The sequence below is a fragment of the Oncorhynchus masou genome, unplaced genomic scaffold (genome assembly GCF_036934945.1).
Source record: "Oncorhynchus masou masou isolate Uvic2021 unplaced genomic scaffold, UVic_Omas_1.1 unplaced_scaffold_1273, whole genome shotgun sequence".
Taxonomy (NCBI): Eukaryota; Metazoa; Chordata; class Actinopteri; order Salmoniformes; family Salmonidae; genus Oncorhynchus; species Oncorhynchus masou.
This window is the reverse complement of record NW_027002563.1, coordinates 152400-178131: the sequence shown is the minus strand read 5'-3', so window position 1 is coordinate 178131 and position 25732 is coordinate 152400. Positions and strand designations below refer to the sequence as shown.

The following is a 25732-nucleotide window of genomic DNA, read 5'->3' as shown; positions in this document are numbered from 1 at the left end:
ATATTTGATATTATTCATTTCAAACAACGTTACTCACCAATCCAACACAGAATCTTCTCATTTAGAGTCAAAAGAACAGTCACTGTCTGATCTGACTGATCTTGTCGTAATTCACTCTCACTATCTCTATCAATCTCGTCAATGATATCGTGTAGATCTGTATACTTTGTCTTTGCCTTCGATTATAAAGATTTACTTGCCATAATTATTCTCTGAAAATGCTCTCAAATCAAATGCTGCACGTAACCAGCGTGGCTGCCTCGTAAAGTTTTCAATGGCGAATGGTTGTGTCTATCGCTTGAGTTTCCCACAACCCGATAGTCTTCCTGGATAGAACCATCACATGTTGTCGTTTACCTGAGCTCATTGGCTATCTACCCAGCTAGATTTCAAGACGATCAGTGGTCATTGGTCCGAAATACAGTCATTGTTTGCCGTGTTCAAATCAGTTCCTTTCTGTCAATATGTCCCGGAAAAAGAACCATGAAGTGTGGTTGTTTTACTAACAGAGGATTGCAATGAAACCAAACATGACTCGATAAACATCCGTTTAGATTGAGTAATTACATCGAATGTTAATTCCAAAGGAATTTACGACAACCAGTTTACAAAATGTTTCCTGTGAGGCTATAAAAATGGATTATATCAAACAAAACGACACTATTGTTTTGTCGTGACCTTTAGTTTTGCCAAAAGAAGAAGATCTTCAAAAGGTAATTGATGAATTTTATTGCTATTTCTGATCGATAATCGCATTTGAATTCTGACATGGTGGCTAGACTAACCAGAGGTTTAGCTTTCATTTGGTTTATTGCACTTCTGATTTAATTGAAGTTAAATATTTATAATAATGACATTTCGGGCAATTTTTGTTGAAACGTTTCCTAGAGGAACGCCCGTACTAGACAGAGTTTTTAAACAGTCTGCTACTCAGGTCCATAAACTAGGGTATGCATATAATTAGTAGATTTGGGTAGAAAACTAAAGTTTCCAAAACTTAAAATAATGTCTGTGAGTATAACAGAATGGATATGGCAGGTGAAAACGAGGAAAATCCAACCAGGAAGTACTATTATTTTGAAAGGCTGTTTTCCATTAGAAAGCCTATCCACAAACAAAGATTTAAGACACAGTTCACGAGCTCTATGGCTTCCTCTACATGTGACCAGTGTTTTGCCATTGTTGCATACCAGGCTTTTACTCTGAAAAATGAGGGCGATACAGCTTTTTCAATGAGAGGATAGTGGAAATTTCCAGGCATGAGCCAAGCGCGTCTTTCTTGTTTTCTCACTTTTCTATTGACGAAGTTTTCTCAGTTGAAATATTATTTAATTATTTATGAGAAAAACAACCTGAGGATTGAAGATGTCCCTTGGGGTATCCGTACCTATGTAGGACATGCGAGGGTTTGGTTAATAAACAGTCTGGAGCTAGAACCTCGTTGTCTCGCGTCCTTATTTGAGATCATACTACAGATTGACATGTTTCTACAAACTTTTATTGTACTTTTAAAAACTTTGTCTGGACTTTGTGCACACCTTGTGCATTCGGATTACTGGACTAAACGTGCGAACAAAAGGGGGGTTTTGGTCATAAAGAGGGACGACATTGTCAGACAAAACAAACATTTATTGTTTAACATGGAGACCTGGGAGCCACCAGATGATCAGAGGTAAGGGAGTAATTTTAATCGATATTTCTGACTTTTGTGACACCTCTCCTTGGTTGGAAAATGGCTGTATGGTTCTGTGGCTAGGGGCTGACCTAACAATTGTTTGGTGTGCTTTCGCCGTAAAGCCTATTTGAAACAGGACAATATGGCTGGATTTACAACAAGTTTATCTTTAAATGGTGTATAATACTTGTATGTTTGAGGAATTTTAATTATGGGATTTCTGTTGTTTTTAATCTGGCGCCCTGCAATTTCACTGGCTGTTGTCGAGGTGGGACGCACTTGTACCAGGAGGTTAACAAGAAATCTGTGGAGTGGTTGAAAAACGAGTTTTAAGGACTCCAAACTAAGTGTATGTAAACTTTGACTGTGTGTGTGTATATATAAATAAATATGCAACCATTTAAACAACTGCATTAGCATGAGAAGTTAAAACTTGTTTTACTGATCAAAAAGTGGATCCTTTCCTTCCAAAAAAACATTTCTTCTGCGCTTACAAATCGAATCAAAACTCTGGTCACCCACAGAGTCCTCATCCATTTCTTCAGTGTCACTCTCCTGGTCAATTTCTGCAATAATATCATCAAATGATTATACTTGGACTGAGATTTAGCTTTTCCACTCTTAGTAACCATGTTTAACTTTTTCAGACTTGAGAAGTCTGTAGAAGAGAACGAACTGCTGTGAAACGTAAACTACCGTGCATCTGGTTTCCTTTCACCAGAGAATGAACTCTGTTGTGCACAGCTCTAGCATGATGGCTGTTTTGTCCTACAAACGGCGTTCACATACTGCTGGAATCCCAGCTCATTGGCTATCTAGCTAGGTTTCAAAACGATAGGTGGTCATTGGTCCAAGAACCTTCATGGGCTCATTCAGGTCTTGTATAGCCAATACGTAATGTAGAATTATGAAACATGTTTGGTTGTCTTCTAGAGTGTCTGAGGATTGCACAGAAACCGAACTTGACCATGTTAAGCTATGTTTGATTGCTAACAAAATTTGATTTCATAAAATTGTTTTGTTGCAAGTTGAAAGAGTCGGAATTCATGCAGAATGCTGTTTACAACACGGATCGTGTTAAGACATGTCCTTTGTCAATTAAAATAACATTATATTTATCATAAATACAGTGTAGAGAATGTTGTAGCCATTAAATGGCTGATTATCTTATCTACAGAGGCCCATTATTATCTACAGAGGCCCATTATTATCTATTATTATCTACAGAGGCCCATTATTATCACAGCAGAGGCATTATTATCTACAGAGGCCCATTATTATCTACAGAGGCCCATTATTATCTACACAGAGGCCCATTATTATCTACAGAGGCCCATTATTATCTACAGAGGCCCATTATTATCTACAGAGGCCCATTATTATCTACAGATGCCCATTATTATCTACAGGGAGGCCCATTATTATCTAAAGAGGCCCATTATTATATACAGAGGCCCATTATCAGCAACCATCAGTCCTGTGTTCCAATGGCACGTTGTGTTATCCAATCCAAGTTTATCATTTTAAATGCGAATCGAACATTATGCTTTGAATTATGTTAGCACAGCTGAAAACTGTTGTTCTGATTAAAGAAGAAATAAAACTGGCCTTAGTTGAGTATCTGGAGCATCAGCATTTGTGGCTTTGATTGTTGTTATTTTAATGGACCAAAAAAAGATTTTCTTTCATAAACAAGGACATTTCTAAGTGACCCCAAAACTCTTCAACGTGTAGTGTATATATAGAAATACATGTTTAAAATTTGCACCAATTGATTGGTGAGAAGAACAGGTGGCTAAGTCAAACAAGATTTTTATTTGTCGGGGACAGCCCCACTGGTAAAAGATACCAGTCCATCTTCATGTCAACTAACAGAACTCTGCTGGTTGTCCTGGTAACAGATACCAGTGGGAAGATCTATTATATTTGTTCAAACTAAACTACAGCACTTACTTTGATGTGTCAAATCTGATCCTTTCTTTTCTTCTCCTCCTCTCACAGTTCCACTCAGCCCCGTTGTTTTCCTGCAGTCCACCAGCAGCACAGACAACCTCTTCCTACCCAGCAGTAAGGTGCTACCGGAAGAGGTACGAAACGGGGACTCCGGGAGGGAGAAGGGGCTAGCGTTGTCCTGGTAACCACAAAGAGGGGACACAGATGCATATCATTATGGATGCTGATGTCACTGTTGAAAAAGTGCTTTACAGAAGCCCAGACCAGACCCTGAGAGCAAGCTGTATGCTAGACCAGACCAAGCTGTACCATCTGGTGTTCTGATCTGGAGAGACTCTTCTCTGCCTCGTCAGCATCAGGATGTTGTTGAGGCTCCCCAGAGGATCCACCATAGTCATGTCTCGCTCCTGTGTGAATGAGAACATCAAAAATATGGTAAACTCATCAACTTCTATTGCAATCACAGTCTTACAGGAGGAATGAATACATATCTAAAAGGGGACTAAATTAGCCAATTTAAATATATTTTGTAAATATTGTTTGTGATCAGTGGTGTAAAGTACTTAAGTAAAAAATACTTTAAAGTACTATTTAAGTAGCTTTCCAGGGAATCTCTACTTTACTATTTTTGACTAATTGTACTTTTACTTCACTACATACATAAAGAAAATGTACTTTTTACTCCATACATTTCCCTGACACCCAAAAGTACTCATTACATTTCGAAGGCTTAGCAGGACAGGAAAATGGTCCAATTCACTCACTAATCAAGAGAACATCCCTGGTAATCATTACTGTCTCTGATCTGGCGGACTCACTAAACACATGTTTCAATTGTAGATTGTCAGAGAGTTGGAGTGTGTCCCTGGCTATCCGTCAATAAAATAAACAATAAAATGGCACCATCTGGTTTGCTTCATATAAGGTATTTGAAATTATTTATATACTTTTTATACTTCAGTATATTTGAACTTTTACTCAAGTAGTATTTTACTGGGTGACTCACTTTACTTGCGTACTTTTCCCACCACTGTGATGCAAATATAAAAGGGCCGTTCCACAAAATGGGTGCATTTTGCATTCACTTGATATTTTAAGTAGAAATGCACTGTATATTATATTTTAAAACCCAGCTATACTAGAATAAGTACTTTAATATAGACCACATAGAGAAATTCAATAAATCCATTTTTGAAGTTCCAAAAATATATGTACCAATGGCAGATTGCCCCTTAATAAACAATTCCTACAGTACTGAACAACATATTCAAGTGTAGAACTTCAGTATAATGCCCCTTTAAAAACAACTGCATAGTTTGTGCCCGTTTTTAAGACAGTACTCACTGGTGGTAATCGGATCTTCAGTCTCATTTTTCACTCCCTAAACGACTTCCTCTTTTGAGATATCCTCTTTTACTCTAAAGGGGTCTTCCTCCTCTTTCAATTTTACGGCATCTTCCTCCTTTTTGATTCTGAAAGCTTCTACCTCTTTTTCCACTTTGACAACCTCGTTCCCATATTCCTCTTTCACTGTAATATCATCCTCTTGTTTCAATGTGATCGCCTCCTTATTCATTCTTCAAGCTTCTTTGCCTCCTTTCACCAGTTTCTTTCTCCGTCTAGATTAGTGAGTTTATGCTCCGGGAGATTAGCCTAGTGCAGTATCAATGTAACACATTTGCTAAGTTAACAAGCAAATTACGTTTAAATGAAGCAGTAGATATGTAAACAGAATTATGTTGAAAACCCTAAGAGTAATATACACAATATTGGTCTAAAGAGCTCAAATGTTTCGGTTTTAGGTTTGCTAGCAAAGCACAGCGTGGTTAAATCAGAAGCCTTTCGTCGCGGTTGAAGAAGCCTCCTGTCCCGTCCACTAGATTATACGTCACGCAAGAAGCATCACCTGAAAAATTCATATCGCCATCTGCTGACTGGAGTGGGTAACGCAGACTGGAAAATATGAATTACAATGTTCAGTCTGGCAAGCAATGTCATAAGAAGTAATTTAAAAATAACCAGATGTTATGTTCTTACTTCTTACAGCCAATACTGTCCTCCAGGATTGGCCTGCCTATTAGGCAGGATTAGGTATGTATATAGACTCTTTTTTCTACTGTGTTATTGACTTGTTAATTGTTTACTCCATGTGTAACTCTGTCATTTGTCTGTTCACACCTTATGACATCCATGGAACAGCCACTTTAACTCTGTGTTGTCTTTCATCTTGGCCAGGTCGCAGTTGTAAATGAGAACTTGTTCTCAACGAGCCTACCTGGTTAAATAAAGGTAAAATATATATTTTTAAAGGTGACAGATAGAATAGGGTGGCATACTCTGAGCTAAATTGACCAAGGCTCATTGCGAACAACACATAACACTTCCTATGGTGGCATATGGGCTATTTAGGCAAGTGTTGGTGTCTCCCATCTCCACAGAGGAACTCTATATCTCTGTCAGAGTGGCCATCAGGTTCTTGGTAACCTCCCAGACCAAGGCCCTTCTCCCCCGATTGCGCAGTTTGGCTTGGCGGCCAGCTCAAGGAAGAGCCTTGGTGGTTCCAAACGTTTCCTTTTAAGAACGATGGTAGCCACTGTGTTCTTTGGGAACTTCAATGCGGCATATTTTTTGTTGTTGACTCCCTTCCCCAGATCTGTGCCGGCGCTCTACGGACAATTCCTTCTACTTCATGGCTTGGTTTTTGCGCTGACTTGCACTGTAAACTGTGGGACCTTATATAGACAGGTGTGTCTCTTCCCAAATCATGTCCAATCAACTGAATTTACCACAGGTGGACTCCAATGAAGTTCTAGAAACATCTCAAGGATGATCAATGGAAACAAGATGCAGCTGAGCTCAATTTCGATTCTCATAGCAAAGGGTCTGAATACTTATGTAAATAAGTTATTTCTGTTTAAAAATACATATACATTTGTAATACTTTCTAAAGGCACTGTATGTATAAACATATATTTTCCTTTGTTTTCCACTCACCCAATCACCCCTTCCCTGATTGGAGGAAACTCATGCACCACAACTTTCAGGCTTCTATGTCCAGCTTATTCATACTATGTACATTTTACAGACAATGTGTGATACAATAGTTATATTTAGTTTGTTTTTAATCCTATGCTTCAGTTACCCTAAAAACCTCTCCCATCTATCTCTGAAGACCATCCAGTCCTATCCTTCAGTTACCCTAAACCTCTCCCATCTATCTCTGAAGACCATCCAGTCCTATCCTTCAGTTACCCTAAACCTCTCCCATCTATCTCTGAAGACCATCCAGTCCTATCCTTCAGTTACCCTAAACCTCTCCCATCTATCTCTGAAGACCATCCAGTCCTATCCTTCAGTTACCCTAAACCTCTCCCATCTATCTCTGAAGACCATCCAGTCCTATCCTTCAGTTACCCTAAACTTCTCCCATCTATCTCTAGGAACCTCCTCCTTTTCCCTCAGAAGAGACTCAATTAGTCTTGTGTTGTGTTGTGCAATTGAAGTCCAGAAACAAAGGGAGAAGGTGATAAGAGGAGAGCACATAGATGCAAGAAGGAATACAACGTGGCTGTAATGAAAGTGAACTGTGTTTATGAATGATCAGGGGTGTATTCATTCAGCCGATTCTGTTGACAAATGTTTCTTAAACGGAACACAACCAGGGATAAACATACGTGAATTTGTCCAATAGAACCTCTATTTCAGCTCGATGCAGGCGAGAGTGTGCAAGGCGATATTGTCACTGTCAGTGACCTCAACATTTTCTCTCGACCTGTGTGAACCTACATTCTAAACTTTCATTCATAGGCTAGGTTGCCACCTCATGATGGGTATAGGGAAAATTCTAGTATCATGTTGTAGCCTAAACCTACCACTGTTACATTGAACAAGGTGAATGGAATATGAATGACAGTCATCCAATATGCTGTAATAGAAATAAGGCTATGCTCATGAAAAAAAAACAAATGGTCCTGCCTCATCTTAAACGGCAGTGACCGCCACTGTTTGGATGGTGGACCATTCTTGGTACACATGGGAAACTGTTGAGCTGAAAAACCCAGCAGCGTTGCTGTTTTTGACACAAACCAGGGCGCCTGGCACCTACTACCATACCCCGTTCAAAGTAACTTAAATATTTTGTGTTCCCCATTTACCCTCTGAATAGCACACATGCACAGTCCATGTCTCATGTCTCACTGATTAAAATTCCTTATTTAACCTTTCTCCCCCCTTCATCTACACTGACTGAAGTGGATTTAACTAGTGACATCAATAAGGGATCATAGCTTCAGCCTGGATTCACCTCGTCAGTCTATGGTCATGGAAGGAGCAGGTGTTCTTAATGTTTTGTCTACCCAGTGTAAAGCACTACAGATAATCAAGTGCTATTTGCATGTGATGCATTTGGTCTGTTGTTTACAGGACGATTTGTATCTTATAGAGCGTGGCTTTAATGGAATAGTATGGTCACATCTAATAAAAACTAATGTGAAAATGAACAGAGAAAATGTATATTAACACACTACCTATTCATAGATGTATTTATTCATCATCTACATATTCATATTAAGCTTCTACGTCTGTGTACAGGAACGTAATATTTGTAAGAAGCAAGAGAAAATATATCAGTTTATTGTTAAATTTCGTTCTTTCTAATACAACGTGTCGTCACTATTGTTTCCAAACTGCGTTACCCACTCCAGCCAGCAGATGGCGATGTGCGACTTTCAGGTGATGCTTCGTGCGTGACGTATAATGGACTGGACGGGACGCTTCTTCAGGAACAACAACACGGCTTCTCTTTCAACCACCTCGGTCGCTTGCTAGCCAACCTAAAACCTACAGATTGGTGCTTTACACCGTGTTTGTGTACATTAGCTAATCTCAGTGTTTTAAACGCATTTCTGTTGACTTATCATCTGATGACCTTTAACCTAAGGTTCTTGTTAAATTTGAAAACGTGTTAAAGATTGATACTGAGGTTAGCACTAGGCTAGTCGCTAATGCTAACTAGCTAGCTAACATCCCTGACCATGAGCTCACTAAACTACTCCTCCCTTGCTAAAGAAGAAGTGGTCTGCTGGACGGAAAAAGAAGCTCTGGGACTGAACATTGTCGTGGAAGAGGAGGCTGTAACAGTGAAAGAAGAGGAGGCTGTTATAGTGAAAGAAGAGGAGGCTGTTACAGTGAAAGAAGAGGAGGCTGTTATAGTGAAAGAAGAGGATGCTGTTCCAGTGAAAGAAGAGGAGGCTGTTATAGTGAAAGAAGAGGAGGCTGTTACAGTGAAAGAAGAGGAGGCTGTTATAGTGAAAGAAGAGGATGCTGTTCCAGTGAAAGAAGAGATAGAACCTTTTGGAGAGGAAGAGGATGCTATCTCAATAAAGGTGAAGGAGGAAAACGTTTTGAGAGTGAAAGAGGAGGCTACAGAATATCAGATTAACACCAGTGAGTACTGTCTTAAACAGGGGCACAAACTATGCCGTTTTTTAACTAATGTGGGGTTTTTAAGGGGCATTCTACTGAAGTTCTACACTTGAATAAGTTTCGTACTCTATAAATTGTTAAATGTAAAATCTGCATTTGGTACATATTTCTTGTGAACTTTTAAATTAGATTTATTGAATTCTCCATGTGGTCTACATTAAAGTGCACCTCGTCTAATATAACAGTCTTTTAAAATTCTATATTGGTGCATATTTTCTACTTAAAAGATCAATGGGTCAAAAGCCACCAATTTGTGGAACAGCCTTTTACATTTGCATCACAAACAATATTTTCGGAAATCAAGATGAAAGTGGCCATTTTAGGCCCTTTTTAGACATATTCATGCCTCTTGTAAGACTCTATGATTGCAATAGAAGATCATAAGTTTACAATCGGTTTCATGTTCTCATTCACACAGGAGAGAGACATGACTATCCTGGATCCTCTGGGGAGCCTCAACAACATCCTGATGCTGACGAGGAAGAGAAGATTCTCTCCAGATCAGAACACCAGATGGTACAGCTTGGTCTGGTCTAGCATACAGCTTGCTCTATCGGGGCCTGGGCTGGGTTTCAGTCGAACACTTTATGACAACAGTGACATCAGCATCCATAATGATATGTGTCTGTGTCCCCTCTTTATGGTTACCAGGACAACGCAAGCCCTTCCTCCCTCCTGAGTCCCCGTGTCATACCTCTCCCGGTGGCACCTTACTGCTGGGTATGAAGAGGTTGTCTGTGCTGCTGGTGGACTGCAGGAAAACAACGGGGCTGAGTGGAACTGTGAGAGGAGGAGAAGAGATGAAAGGATCAGATTTGACTCACCAAAGTAAGTGCTGTAGTTTGAACAAATACAATAGACCTGCCCACTGGTATCTGTTACCAGGACAACAAGCAGAGTTCTGTTAGTTGACAGGAAGATAGACTGGTGGATATGGATGTTATGAATATCATAACACTGAAAAAGGATTCTGCCAATGAAAAGAGAAACCAATAGACCATATAAAACCTTGAAAGTTAGATTTAGAGAGACAGTTTCAAGATGCCTGTCCCAGTCGAACCCCATCTTTACAAGACTTGTCCTCACAACATTATGGATGTTACATTGCCTGCCCCAGTCGAAATCTTTACAAGACTTGTCCTAACAACATTATGGATGTTACATTGCCTGTCCCAGTCGACCCCCCCCCCATCTTTACAAGACTTCTGAAGCGGCAGACTAAACTCCAGACACTTCAATGTGTTCTGCATTGCTTCATTAACGTCTGATCTACAGAACGTGTTAAACATGCAAATGTACAGTTGTCAAATCGGACGTTTACATACACCTTAGCCAAATACATTTATACTCAGTTTTTCCTGAAGTCCTGACATTTAATCATAGTAAAATTTCCCTGTTTTAGGTTAGTTCACCATTTTATTTTAAGAATGTGAAATGTCAGAATAATAGTAGAGAGATTAATTTCAGCTTTTATTTCTTTCATCACATTCCCAGTGGGTCAGAAGTTTACATACACTCAATTCCTGAATTTGATAGCATTGCCTTTAAATGATTTAACTTGGGTCAAATGTTTCATCTCTAGGAGACAGAACGCGTCTCCTTCCTGAGCGGTATGAAGGCTGCATGGTGCCATGGTGTTTATACTTGCGTACTATTGTTTGTACAGATAAACGTGGTACCTTCAGGCATTTGGAAATCGCTCCCAAGGATGAACCAGACGTGTAGAGGTCACATTTTTTTCTGATGTCTTAGCTGATTTCTTTTGATTTTCCCATGATGTCAAGCAAAGAGGCACTGAGTTTGAAGGTAGGCCTTTGAAATACATCCACAGGTACACCTCAGTTGGCTCAATTGATGTCAATTAGCCTATCAGAAGCTTCTAAAGCCATGACATAATAATTTTTGGGAATTTTCCAAGCTGTTTAAAGGCACAGTCAACTTAGTGTATGTAAACTCTGACCCACTGGAGTTGTGATACAGTGAATTATAAGTGAAATAAGACATTTGTGGAGTGGTTGAAAAACTAGTTTTAATGACTTTAACTTTATTGACATCGGTGTGTTGCTTACAGTTTAGCTTCCTCCTCTGTCCCCATACTGTCCTCAAACTAGTGATCCTCTGCTTCTCATCACATGTGACCGCTCTCCTTGACAATGAACCGATGGAGCTATAGAAAAGGTACCAGTTGGACAGCTCCATCTGTCACGTTTAAGCTGTGGAGTGAGTTTACGGCCCGTTCTCACCTCCGTTACACATGTTCAGGTTGACTTTCCCACTGAATCGACCATATATGAACTCTGCCCACTCAATTACTGTTGTTGTTTACACAACCTGGAAAAAGACTTTTGGACCTAGACATGGCGCTCTGGTACTGCTTGCCGTGCAGTAAAAGAGAGAACAGTCTTTGACTAGGATGGCTGAAGTCTTTGACATTTTTTAGGGCCTTCCTCTGACACCACCTTGTATAGAGGTCCTGGATGGCAGATTGCTTGGCCCCAGTGATGTACTGGGCCGTTCGTACTACCCTCTGTAGTTCCTTGCGGTCGGAGGTCAAGCAGTTGCCATACCAGACAGTGATGCAACCAGTCAGGCAGGATGCTCTCGATGGTGCAGTTGTTGAACCTTTTCAGTCTCCTGAGGAATAGGCTTTGTGGTGCCCTCTTCACGACTTTCTTAGAGTGTCTGGACCATATTAGTTTGTTGGTGATGTGGACCTCAAGGAACTTGAAGCTCTCAACCTGCTCCACTGCAGCCCATTGATGAGAGTGGGGGTGTGTTCAGTCCTCCTTTTCCTGTAGTCCACAATCATCTCCATTGTCTTGATCACGGTGAAGGAGGTTGTTGTCCTGGCACTACACGACCAAGTCTTTGACCTCCTCCCTATAAGCTGTCTCATCATTGTCAGTGATCAGGCCTATCACTGTTGTCATCGGCAAACTTAATGATGGTGTTGGAATTGTACCTGGCCGTACAGTCATGAGTGAACAGGGAGTACAGGAGGGGACTGAGTACACACCCCTGAGTGGCCCCGTGTTGAGGATCAGCGTGGCTAATGAGTTGTTACCTACCCTTACCACTTGAGGGCAGCCCGTCAGGAAGTCAGGATCCAGTTGCCGAGTGTTTAGTCCCAGGGTCCTTAGCTTATTGATGAGCTTTGAGGACACAATGGTGTTGAATGCTGAGCTGTAGTCAATGAATAGCATTCTCACATTCGTGTTTCCTTTTGTCCAATTGGGAAAGGGCAGTGTGGAGTGCAATAGAGATGGCACCATCTGTGGATCTGTTGGGGCGGTTTGAAAATTGGAGTGGGTCTAGGGTTACTGGGATAATGGTGTAATGTGAGCCATGACCAGCCTTTCAAAGCACTTCATGGCTACAGACGTGAGTGCTACGGGTCGGTAGTAATTTAGGTAGGTTGCCTCAATTAGTGTTCGTGGACACAGGAACTATGGTGGTCTGCTTGAAACATGTTGGTATTACAGACTCGGTCAGGACAAGGTTGAAAATGTCAGTGAAGACACTTGCTAGTTGGTCAGTGCTTGGAGTACACATCCAGGGAATCTGTCTGGACCTGCGGTCCAGGTGGCGCTACAAAGTATTAACTTAAGGAGGCTGAATAATAATTTTGCACGCCCAATTTTTCAGTTTTTGATTTGTTAAAAAAGTTTGAAATAACCAATAAATGTCGTTCCACTTCATGATTGTGTCCCACTTGTTGTTGATTCTTCACAAATAATACAGTTTTATATCTTTATTTTTGAAGCCTGAAATGTGGCAAAAGTTCGCAAAGTTCAAGGGGCCGAATACTTTCGCAACGCACTGTATATAGCCTGACTCTGTTGCACAGAATGCAAGAGAAGTGACACAATTTCCCTAGTTAAAAGAAATTCATGTTTACAGGCAATATTAACTAAATATGCAGGTTTAAAAAAATATTACTAATATTATTATATTATATAATATTACTTAGTGTATCATATGTAGGCAGCCTTTTCCCTTTTCTCAGTTGTGGGTTGTTGTCTTCGTTTAATATTGTTGCATATACCCTGACTGCTTACACTGAACGCAAGAGGAGTGACACAATTTCCATAGTTACTATTGCCTGCTAAAATGAATTTCTTTTAACTAAATATGCAGGTTTAAAATATATACTTCTGTGTATTGATTTTAAGAACGGCATTGATGTTTATGGTTGGGTACATTGGTGCAAAGATTGTGCTTTTTTTCAGCAATGCACTTTTTGTGAAATCATCACCCATTTGGCGATGTTGAAGTAGGCTGTGATTCTGTGATAAATGAACAGGCACTACATTGATTATATGCAACGCAGGACAAGCTAGTTAACCTAGTAATATCATTCACCATGTGTACGTTAACTAGTGATTATGTGAAGATGATTGGTTTCTTTAAGATACGTTTAATGCTAGCTAGCAACTTACCGTGGCTCCGTGCAGCCACAAGGTCCTTTGACGCTGCACTCTCGTAACAGGAAGTCAGCCTGCCATAACAGGAAGTCAGCCTGCCATAGCCTGCCACAGGAAGTCAGCCTGCCGTAACAGGAAGTCAGCCAGCCAAGCAGTTTCCTCGTAGATTGCAATGTAATCGGCCATAATCGGTGTCCAAAAGGCCGATTACTGATTGTTATGAACTTGAAATCGGCCTAATTTATTAGTCATGCCGATTAATTGGTCTTTTAGTCGGTCGACCTTTAGTATGTAAAGGTGGTCTAGAGTTTTTTTACGTCTGGTTGCACATTTTACGCTGGTAGAAATGAGGTAAAACGGATTAGAGTTTCCTGCATTAAAGTCTCCGGCCACTAGGAGCGCCGCCTCTGGATGAGTGTTTTCCTGTTTGTTACAGCCATATTTTTTATTTAACCTTTATTTAACTAGGAAAGTCAGTTAACTTGTTATGGCTGCAATCCCTTCGGGATCGATATTACAACTACTAGTGAAAATAGAGGGCGCCAAATTCAATCCACAGAAACCACAGAAATCTCAAAATTACAATTCCATAAAACATACATGTGTTTTATATCATTTTAAAGTTAATCTTGTTGTTAATCCCACCAAAGTGTCCGATTTCAAATCGGCTTTTTGGCGAAAGCACTACAACCTATTAGGTTAGGTCTCCACCAAACCACAATAAGCACAGCCATTTTCCAGCGAAATATAGCAGTCACAAAAAGCAGAAATAGAGATAAAATTAATCACTAACCTTCAATTATCTTCATCAGATGACACTCCATAGGACTTCATGTTACACAATAGATGTATGTTTTGCTTGATAAAGTTCATCGAACACAGAACAATGGATCGGTGGCAACTAGTAGACCAGCGACACCGGCGCCGCGCCACCCAGGAAGGGAGTCACCTTCGGTACTATTCGTGACAGTACCCCCCCCCGCACACCCAGCTCCCTCGGGGACGACCCAGGAGTCGAGGCGCCGGCCCGATAGATAGAGGCGATGGAATTCTCTCAACATAGATGGATCCAGAATATCCCCCACCGGGACCCAGCACCTCTCCTCCGGTCCATTACCCCTCCCAGTCAACGAGGTACTGCAAGCCCCTCATCCGGGTCTCGAGTCCAGAATAGCTCGTATCGTGTACTCCGAGGACCCCTCGATGTCTAGAGGGGGCGGAGGGACCTCCCGGCCACCTCACCTTCCTGCATGGGACCAGCTACCACCAGCCTGAGAAGAGACACATGAAACGAGGGGTTAATACGATAATACGAAGGAAGTAATAATCGATAACAAACCTCGTTTATTCTTCTCAGGACTTTAAATATTTACTCACTGCGGACCCAGCTTCCGCAGTCTGCAGGGCGGTAGGGAGACCGGGCAATGGAATAAGATGGCAGTACTTAGAGAACCGATCCACAACGACCAGGATCGTAGTGTTACCCTGAGAGGGGAAGGTCAGTAAGAAAATCCACCGATAGATGGGTCCACGGCCGTTGTGGAACGGGGAGGGGTTGTAATTTCCCTCGTGGCAGGTGCCTAGGGCCTTACTCTGGGCGCACACCCGAACAGGAGGAGACATAGAATCGTACATCCCTCACCAAGGTGAGCCACAGTACTTCCTCCTAAGACTTTGCACTGTCCTAGAAATACCTGGGTGACCCGGCGAGGGTAGACTATGAGCCCATCGAATCAATTGATCACGAACAGCGGCGTACGTACCTACGACCCTCCGGACATTGTGGAGGCGCAGGTTCCTCCCTTAGCGCCCGCTCGATGTCCGCGTCCACCTCCCATACTACTGGTGCCACCAGCTTAGCCGCCGGAATGATGGGAGTAGGATCGATGGACCGGTCCTCACTGTCATAGAGTCGGGACAGCGTCGGCCTTAGTGTTGAGGGAACCTGGTCGATACGAGATAGTAAAACAGAAATCTGGTGAAATACATGGCCCACCTTGCCTGACGATTTCAGTCTCCCTAGCTGATCGGGTATACTCCAGGTTACGGTGGTCAGTCCAGATAAGGAAAGGGTGCTTAGCCCCCTCAAGCCAGTGCCTCCACACCTTCAGGGCCTTAACCATAGCCAACAACTCCCTGTCCCCCACATCATAATTCCGCTCCGCTGGCCCGAGCTTCTTTCGAAAAAAGGCACAGGCGGAGCTTGATGGCACACCCGGCGCTGTGAGAGCACCGCTCCAACCCCAGCTACGGATGCGTCCACCTCTACTATGAACGCCAATGAAGAAGGTCCGGATGCGCCAGCACCGGCGCCTCAGTGAACAGCGCCTTCAACCTACGGAAAGCTCTGTCCGCCTCTGCTGACCACTGCAAACGCACCGGCCCCCCTTCAGCAGTGATGTGATAGGAGCTGCTACTTGACCAAAACCCCGGATAAACCTCCGGTAGTAATTGGCAAACCCTAAGAACCGCTGCACCTCGTTTACCGTGGTTGGAGTCGGCCAGTTACGCACGGCCTTGACCCGGTCACCCTCCATTACCACCCCGAGCTGGAAATGCAATAACCCAGGAAGGAAACTGCTTGTTTGGAAAACTCACATTTCTCCGCTTTCACATACAGGTCATGCTCCAGCAGTCGTCCAAGAACCCTGCGCACCAAAGACACATGCGCTGTGCGTGTAAGCGGAGTAGATCAAAATATCGTCAATGTACACTATCACACCCTGTCCGTGCAGGTCTCTGAGAATCTCATCCACAAAAGATTGAAAGATAGCTGGAGCATTATTTAACCCGTATGGCATGACGAGGTACTCATAATGGCCAGATGTAGTGCTAAATGCAGTTTTCCACTCATCTCCCCCCCGAATACGCACCAGATTATACACACTCCTGAGGTCTAGTTTCGTGAAGAACTGCGCTCCGTGAAAAGACTCCACTGCCGTAGCAATGAGAGTAGTGGGTAACTAAAACCCACCGTGATGGAATTTAGACCTCGATAATCAATACACGGACGCAAACCACCATCCTTTTTCTTCACAAAAAGAAACTCGAGTAAACGGGTGACATGGAGGGCCGAATATATCCCTGTCCCAGAGCCTCAGTGATATATGTTTCCATAGCCAACGTCTCCTCTTGGGATAAAGGATACACATGACTCCTGGGAACTGCAGCGTTTACCTGGAGGTTTATCACGCAATCCCCCTGTCGATGGGGTGGTAATTGGGTCGCTTTCCTTTTACTGAAAGCAATAGCCAAATCGGCATACTCAGCGGGAATGCGCACGGTGGAAACCTGGTCTGGACTCTCCACCGTTGTCGCACCAATGGAAACCCCTACACACCTGCCTGAACACTCATCAGACCACCCCTGGAGAGTTCCCTGTTTCCACGAAATCGTCGGATTGAATAGCCAGCCAGGGAATCCCCAGCACCACCGGAAACGCAGGTTAATCGATTAGGAACAGACTAATTCGCTCCTTATGATTCCCCTGAGTAATCATCTCCAAAGGAATTGTGGCTTCCCTGACCAGCCCTGACCCTAATGGTCGACTATCTAAAGAGTGCACGGGAAAAGGGGGTCTACTTTTACTAACGGAATAATTTTGCACGCCCAATTTTTCAGTTTTTGATTTGTTAAAAAGTTTGAAATATCCAATAAATGTCGTTCCACTTCATGATTGTGTCCCACTTGTTGTTGATTCTTCACAAAAAATACAGTTTTATATCATTATGTTTGAAGCCTGAAATGTGGCATATATATATATATTAATATATTAATATATATATATATATATATAAATATATAATATATATTAATATATATATATAATATATTAATATATATATTAATATATATATATAATATAGTACTGGCAAATTCTCTAAGACGACGTTGGAGGCAGCTTATGGTAGAGGAATTTACAGTACCAGTCAAAAGTGTATGCACACCAAATCATTCCAGGTGTTTTATTTGTACTCTTTTCTACATTGTAGAATAATAATGAAGGCATCAACTATGAAATAACACATATGGAATCATGTAGTAACCAAAAAAATGTTAAACAAATAAATATATTTTATATTTGAGATTCTTAAAATTAGCCACCCTTTGCCTCGATTGCCTCACTTTACATGTTGCGTTTATATTTTTGTTCAGTGTAGTTTCTATCAGTTTTAGAGACATATGATGATGTCATAGTGAATCCATGTGAATGAACAAGCCCTTTCAGTATTTATAATATGGCTGTATATAAACTTACTATATATAGTTACTATCAGTATTTAGGAACATCTACCCAAAATATTTCACCTTATTTTTTTTACTTTAGCCAAAATGTCATGACATCAGTGATAGTCAAGATATAAAAAATTAAATAGCGTGTTGAACACTTTCAACAATGGGTAGATGTTACTGATGTGCTTTCTGTCTTTGACGTAAAAACTAGTTTTGGACTTCCACACAATGTTTTATTGACTTATTTTCGCTTTAAGGAAGTGCGTAGGTCACATCCTGTATCGTACAGCTATGAGGGTTATATATTTACAACCACCTGCTCGAAAAGAAACCAGCGATGTCTGTGTCTTAGAACTGTCTAGTTTTTTGTGTTCTGACTTGTAAAACAGAATGAATAAAATAAGTCATGTAAATATTCTCAGTATTTACTAGGAAACTCTACAACATTTGTTTTAAAGTCACACCAAGATTGTTAAAACTGGTCTTAGGTTATTGAGGGATCTGATTAGGATTTACTCTCATGTAGCAAGGCCGTTTTATCATGTGGATTTCATTCAGGTCTCTATTTTAAAAAACACACTGTCTTTGGCAGGAGAAAGACCAGGCTCAGAGGAACCAGAGCCAGGGACGTCCAAACCAGCAAGAAGACACCAGTGCTCCTACTGTGGAAAGGGTTGTAACCGGTTATGGGACCTGAAACAACACGAGATAATACACACAGGGGAGAAGCCTTACCACTGCTCCCAGTGTGGAAAGAGTTTTAACCAGAAAGGACACCTGATCCAACATGAGAGAATACACACAGGGAAGAAGCCTTACGACTGCTCCCAGTGTGGAAAGGGTTTTAACCAGAAAAGCTACCTGAAAAAACACGAGAGAATACACACAGAGGAGAGGCCTTACCACTGCTCCCAGTGTGGAAAGAGTTTTACCTACTTGTGTAATCTGAAAACACATGAGAGAATACACACAGGAGAAAAGCTGTACTGCTGCTCCCAGTGTGGAAGGAGTTTTACCCACTTACGTAACCTGAAAACACATGAGAGAATACACACAGGGCGAAGCCTTACCATTGCTCCCAGTGTGGAAAGAATTTTGCCCACTTAAATAACCTGAAAACACATGAGCAAGTACACACAGGTGATAAGCCTTACTGCTGCTCCCAGTGTGGAAGAGTTTTAACCAGAAAAGCTACCTGAAAAAACACGAGAGAGTACACACAGGACAAAAGCCTTACCACTGCTCCCAGTGTGGGAAGGGTTGTAACCAGTTAGGTGACCTGAAACGACATGAGAGAATACACACAGGAGAAAAGCTGTACCACTGCTCCCAGTGTGGAAAGGCTTGTAACCACTTAGGTGACCTGAAACGACATGAAAGAATACACACAGGAGAAAATCTGTACTATTGCTCCCAGTGTGGAAAGGGTTGTAACCACTTAGGTGACCTGAAACGACATGAGAGAATACACACAGGAGAAAAGCTGTACCACTGCTCCCAGTGTGGAAAGAGTTTTACCCACTTACGTAACCTGAAAACACATGAGAATATACATACAGGGAGAAGCCTTACCACTGCTCTCAGTGTGGAAATGTTTTATCCACTTATGTAACCTGAAAACACACAAGCAATTACACACAGGGGAGAAAGCCTTACCACTGCTCCCAGTGTGGAAAGAGTTTTAATCAGAAAAGCTACCTTAAAAAACACGAGAGATCACACACAGTAGAGAAGCCTTATCACTGCTCTCAGTGTGGAAAGGGTTGTAACCAGTTAGGGGACCTGAAACGACATGAGAGAATACACACAGGAGAGAAATCTTACCACTGCTCCCAGTGTGGAAAGGGTTTTAACCAGTTAGGCGACCTGAAACGGCATGAGAGAATACACACAGGAGAGAAGGCTTATCGCTGCTCCCAGTGTGGAAGGGGTTTTAACCAGTTAGGGGACCTGAAACGGCATGAGAGAATACACACAGCAGAAAAGCTGTACCACTGCTCCCAGTGTGGAAAGAGTTTTACCCAGTTATTGAACTTGAAAACACATGAGAGAATACACACACAGGGGAGAAGCCTCCACCACTCCTCCCAGTGTGGAAATCGTTTTGATCAGTTAGGTAACATGAGGACACATGAGATAAAACACTCAGGAGATCAGGATGTAGGCTACTGAACAGTAGGAAAGAGGACAGATTTAGGCTGCTGAACAGTAGGACAAATATATGCCTCTGAACAGTGGGACATCGGAGAGGTGCAAGCCTGATACTGGTGGAGAGTAGGCTGCAGAGACTCGGGAAAATTCGTGTTGGGTATTGACTGTCCAGTGTTTTCCCTGCTGCATGTATTTTTATGTAAATAAACTTTTCTCAGACTGATTTTGGGGATAATTAAGCACTGGTGCTATAATGTCTGGCTCCGCCTCCACTGGCCCATAGGGATGTGTATCACAGTATCATAGGATATCATAGGGATGTGTATCACAGTATTATAGGATATCGTAGGGATGTGTATCATAGTATTATAGGATATCATAGGGATGTGTATCATAGGATATCATAGGGATGTGTATCATAGATATCATAGGGATGTGTATCATAGTATTATAGGATATCATAGGGATGTGTATCACAGTATCATAGGATATCATAGGGATGTGTATCATAGTATAGGATATCATAGGGATGTATATCATAGGATATCATAGGGATGTGTATCATAGTATTATAGATATCATAGGGATGTGTATCATAGGATATCATAGTATCATAGGATATCATATTATCAGGATATCATAGGGATGTATCACAGGATATCATAGGGATGTGTATCATAGTATCATAGGATATCATAGGGGGATGTGTATCACAGTATCATAGGATATCATAGGGATGTGTATCATAGTATCATAGGATATCATAGGGATGTGTATATATCACTTAAGGATATCATAGTGTGTATCATAGTATCATAGGATATCATAGGGATGTGTATCACAGTATCATAGATATCATAGGGATGTGTATCATAGGATATCATAGGGATGTGTATCATATTATCATAGGGATATCATAGGGATGTGTATCATATTATCATAGGATATCATAAGGATGTGTATCATTATCATAGGATATCATAGGGATGTGTATCATAGGGATGTGTATCATTATCATAGGATATCATAGGGATGTGTATCATATCATAGGATATCATAGGGATGTGTATCATAGTATCATAGGATATCATAGGGATGTGTATCACAGTATCATAGGATATCATAGGGATGTGTATCATAGGATATCATAGGGATGTGTATCATAGTATCATAGGATATCATAGGGATGTGTATCATAGGATATCATAGGGATGTGTATCATAGGATATCATAGGGATGTGTATCACAGTATCATAGGATATCATAGGGATGTGTATCATAGTATTATAGGATATCATAGGGATGTATATCATAGGATATCATAGGGATGTGTATCATATAGGATATCATAGGGATGTGTATCATAGTATTATAGGATATCATAGGGATGTATATCATAGTATTATAGGATATCATAGGGATGTATATCATAGTATTATAGGATATCATAGGGATGTGTATCATAGTATTATAGGATATCATGGTAGTTTCCTGAATTGTCCTAGAATGTAAACTTCCCGACAGGAAATAAATTCTAAACAAAATATTTGTCACTTTTAAGTTTCAATTATATTTTCATCAAACTAACAAGCAAATACTTTATGAATCTATTGTTACTAATCAACTTGCAAGGTTCCACAGATCAAAAGAGCCTTGCAGATTGATGGCTGGGGCCCATCCGATGATGAGAGTCTGGGAAGATCCAATAGCCATATTTGACACATCTGCTAGAAGCAGTGTAAGATGGTAGTGTCTGTAATGTAACCATTTGTTAGAAGCAGTGTAAGATGGTAGTGTCTGTAATTTAACCATTTGTTAGAAGCAGTGTAAGATCGTAGTGTCTGTAATTTAACCATTTGTTAGAAGCCGTGTAAGATGGTAGTGTCTGTAATTTTACCATTTGCTAGAAGTGGTGTAAGATGGTTGTGTCTGTAATTTTACCATTTGTTAGAAGCAGTGTAAGATGGTAGTGTCTGTAATTTAACCATTTTTTAGAAACGCAGTGTAAGATGGTAGTGTCTGTAATTTAACCATTTGTTAGAAGCAGTGTAAGATGGTAGTGTCTGTAATTTAACCATTTGTTAGAAGCAGTGTAAGATGGTAGTGTCTGTAATTTAACCATTTGTTAGAAGCAGTGTAAGATGGTAGTGTCTGTAATGTAACCATTTGTTAGAAACAGTGTAAGATGGTAGTGTCTGTAATTTAACCATTTGTTAGAAGCAGTGTAAGATGGTAGTGTCTGTAATTTAACCATTTGTTAGAAGCAGTGTAAGATGGTAGTGTCTGTAATGTAACCATTTGCTAGATGTATTGTAAGATGGTAGTGTCTGTAATGTAACCATCTGTTAGAAGCAGTGTAAGATGGTAGTGTCTGTAATTTAACCATTTGTTAGAAGCAGTGTAAGATCGTAGTGTCTGTAATTTAACCATTTGTTAGAAGCAGTGTAAGATGGTAGTGTCTGTAATTTTACCATTTATTATAAGCAGTGTAAGATGGTTGTGTCTGTAATTTAACCATTATCTCGAAGCAGTGTAAGATGGTAGTGTTTTGTAATTTTGCCATCTGTTAGAAGCAGTGTAAGATGGTAGTGTCTGTAATTTAACCATTTGTTAGAAGGCAGTGTAAGATGGTAGTGTCTGTAATTTTACCATTTGTTAGAAGCAGTGTAAGATGGTAGTGTCTGTAATTTAACCATTTTTAGAAAACGCGGTGTAAGATGGTAGTCTGTAATTTAACCATTTGTTAGAAGCATTGTAAGATGGTAGTGTCTGTAATTTTACCATTTGTTAGAAGCAGTGTAAGATGGTAGTGTCTGTAATTTAACCATTTGTTAGAAGCAGTGTAAGATGGTAGTGTCTGTAATTTTACCATTTGCTAGAAGCAGTGTAAGATGGTAGTGTCTTTAACCATTTGTTAATTTAAATTTAACCATTTGTTAGAAGCAGTGTAAGATGGTAGTGTCTGTAATTTAACCATTTGCTAGAAGCAGTGTAAGATGGTAGTGTCTGTAATTTAACCATTTGCTAGAAGCAGTGTAAGATGGCAGTGTCTGTAATTTAACCATCTGTTAGAAGCAGTGTAAGATGGTAGTGTCTGTAATTTTACCATTTGTTAGAAGCAGTGTAAGATGGTAGTCTGTAATTTAACCATTTGTTAGAAGTAGTGTAAGATGGTAGTGTCTGTAATTTTGCCAAATCAAATTGTATTGGTCACATATCGTGGTTAGCAAGTGTTTTTTGCGGGTGCAGATATGCTTGTTCTTCCAGCTTGGACAGTGCAGTAATATCTAACAGCTTACACAACATATAACCAATACACACACATCTAAGGAGGAATGAATTAAGACTATGTACATATAGATGAAAGCGGCGTCACAAGCGTAACGGACTAAGATACAGTAGAATAGTATAGAATACAGTATGTACATATGAGATGAGTAATGTATAGACTAAGATACAGTAGAATAGTATAGAATACAGTATGTACATATGAGAGGAGTAATGCATAGACTAAGATACTGTAGAATAGTATAGAATACAGTATGTACATATGAGATGAGTAATGCATAGACTAAGATACAGTAGAATAGTATAGAATACAGTATGTACATATGAGAGGAGTAATACATAGACTAAGATACAGTAGAATAGTATAGAATACAGTATGTACATATGAGATGAGTAATACATAGACTAAGATACAGTAGAATAGTATAGAATACAGTATGTACATATGAGATGAGTAATGCAAGACATGTAAACATTATTAAAGTGACTAGTGTTTCATTCCTTAAAGTGGCCAGTGATTTCTAGTCTATGATAGATATCATTAGTCTATGTATTTATGCCAATAGGCAGCAGCCTCTAATGTGCTAGTGATGGCTGTTTAACAGTCTGATGGCCTTGAGATAGAAGCTGTTTTCAGTCTCTCGGTCCCAGCTTTGATGCACCTGTACTGACCTCGCCTTCTGGATGATAGCGGGGTGAACAGGCAGTGGCTCGGGTGGTTGTTGTCCTTGATGATCTATTTGGCCTTCCTGTGACATGGGGTGGTGTAGGTGTCCTGGAGAGCTGGTAGTTTACCCCGGTGATGCATTGTGCAGACCTCACTACCCTCTGGAGAGCCTTACGGTTGTGGGCGGAGTAGTTTCTGCGGTGATGCAGCCCGACAGGATGCTCTCGATTGTGCATCTGTAAAAGTTTGTGAGTGTTTTTGGTGACAAGTTGGGCGTGCGTGGCCACGCTGTCATGGGTGAACAGGGAGTACAGGAGAGGGCCGAGAACGCACCATTGTGGGGCCCCAGTGTTGAGGATCAGTGGGGTGGAGATGTTGTTACCTACACTCACCACCTGGGGGCGGCCTATCAGGAAGTCCAGGACCCCGTTGCACAGCGCGGGGTCGAGACCCAGGGTATCGAGCTTAATGACAAGTTTGGAGGGTACTATGGGTTTGTATGCGTCGTGGAAGGTCCAGGATTTTTTTCCACCTGGGAGGCGCATTTTGGAATTAGTGCTACAGAATGCAAATTTCTGTTTGAAAAAGTTAGCCCTTAACTTTCCTAACTGACTGTGTATATTGGTTCCGGACTTCCTGAAAAGTTGCACATCGCTATTCGATGCAGAACGCCACAGGATGTTTTTCTTCTGTTCAAGGGCAGTCAAGTCTGGGGTGAACCAAGGGCCATATCTGTTCTTAGTTCTACACTTTTTTGAACGGGGCTTATTTAAGATGGTGAGGAAATTACTTTTAATAAGAGCAACCAGGCATCCTCTACTGACGGGATGAGGTCAATATCCTACCAGGATATCTGGGCTAGGTCGATTAGAAAGGCCTGCTTGCTGAAGTGTTTTAGGGAGCGCTTGACAGTGATGAGGGGTGGTCGTTTGACCACGGACGCAGGCAATGAGGCAGTGATCACTGAGATCCTGGTTGAAGGCAGCAGAGGTGTATTTAGAGGGCAAGTTGGTCAGGATGATATCTATGAGGGGTGCCCATGGTTATGGATTTAGGGTTGTACCTGGTAAATTCCTTTATAATTTGTGTGAGATTGAGGGCATCTAGTTTAGATTGTAGGGTGGCCGGTGTGTTAAGCATATCCCAGTTTTGGTCACATAACAGTACGAACTCTGAAGATAGATCTGGGGCAATCAATTCACATATGGTGTCCAGGGCACAGCTGGGGGCTGAGAGGAACTATAACAAGCGGCAACGGTGAGAGACTTGTTTCTGGAAAGGTGTATTTTTAAAAGTAGAAGCTCTAATTGTTTGGGCAATTAGTTAATTAATTAATTAACAATACATAGCTTTGACCAATATGAATGTTCATAATGAGGGAGAAATAAAGGTGGGCTCTCCTGTCAACATGGGGCTCCTGTAGGACTGTTGACCAGAATGTAGCCTCCTGTCAACATGGGACTCCTGGTAGCCTAGTTAATGGTGTTGGGCCAGTAACTGAAAGGTCTCTGGTTTGAATCCCAGAGACGACTAGGTGAAAAATCTGTTAATGTGCCCTTGAGGACAGCAGGAGCCTCATGTTTCTCCCATTCTTCTCTGCAGATCCTCTCCAGCTCTGTCAGGTTGGACGGGGAGCATCGCTGCACAGCTATTTTCAGGTCTCTCCAGAGATGTTCGATCGGGTTCAAATCCGGGCTCTGGCTGGGCCACTCAAGGACATTCAGAGACATCTGTTGACAAAGGTTTCTTAAATAGAAAAAACGGGATAAACATACCTGAATTTGTCAAATAAAATCAAACTTTATTTGTCACATGCGCCGAATACAACAAGTGTAGACCTTACAGTGAAATGTTTAC

At 41.1% G+C, this 25732-nt stretch overlaps 1 protein-coding gene, 1 long non-coding RNA gene and 1 pseudogene across 2 annotated transcripts; 2 read left to right on the top strand and 1 right to left on the bottom strand.

Moving 5' to 3' along the window:
- Positions 1–2183: 2183 nt before the first annotated feature.
- Positions 2184–5464, bottom strand: LOC135530144 (uncharacterized). The gene is made up of 4 exons (XR_010453809.1): positions 4973–5464; positions 3938–4035; positions 3629–3806; positions 2184–2241 (listed from the first exon to the last, which is right to left on the bottom strand). It is a non-coding gene; the product is annotated as an uncharacterized LOC135530144 (long non-coding RNA).
- Positions 5465–8430: 2966 nt separating this feature from the next.
- On the top strand, positions 8431–10837 carry LOC135530143 (uncharacterized). The gene is made up of 4 exons (XM_064958524.1): positions 8431–9073; positions 9531–9638; positions 9764–9940; positions 10779–10837. The coding sequence occupies exons 1-4, from the start codon at positions 8662–8664 to the stop codon at positions 10835–10837; spliced, it is 756 nt and encodes a 251-aa protein (XP_064814596.1). The 5' UTR covers positions 8431–8661.
- A 7095-nt stretch (positions 10838–17932) lies between these two features.
- On the top strand, positions 17933–19381 carry LOC135530142 (zinc finger protein 239-like; annotated as a pseudogene).
- Positions 19382–25732: the final 6351 nt, after the last annotated feature.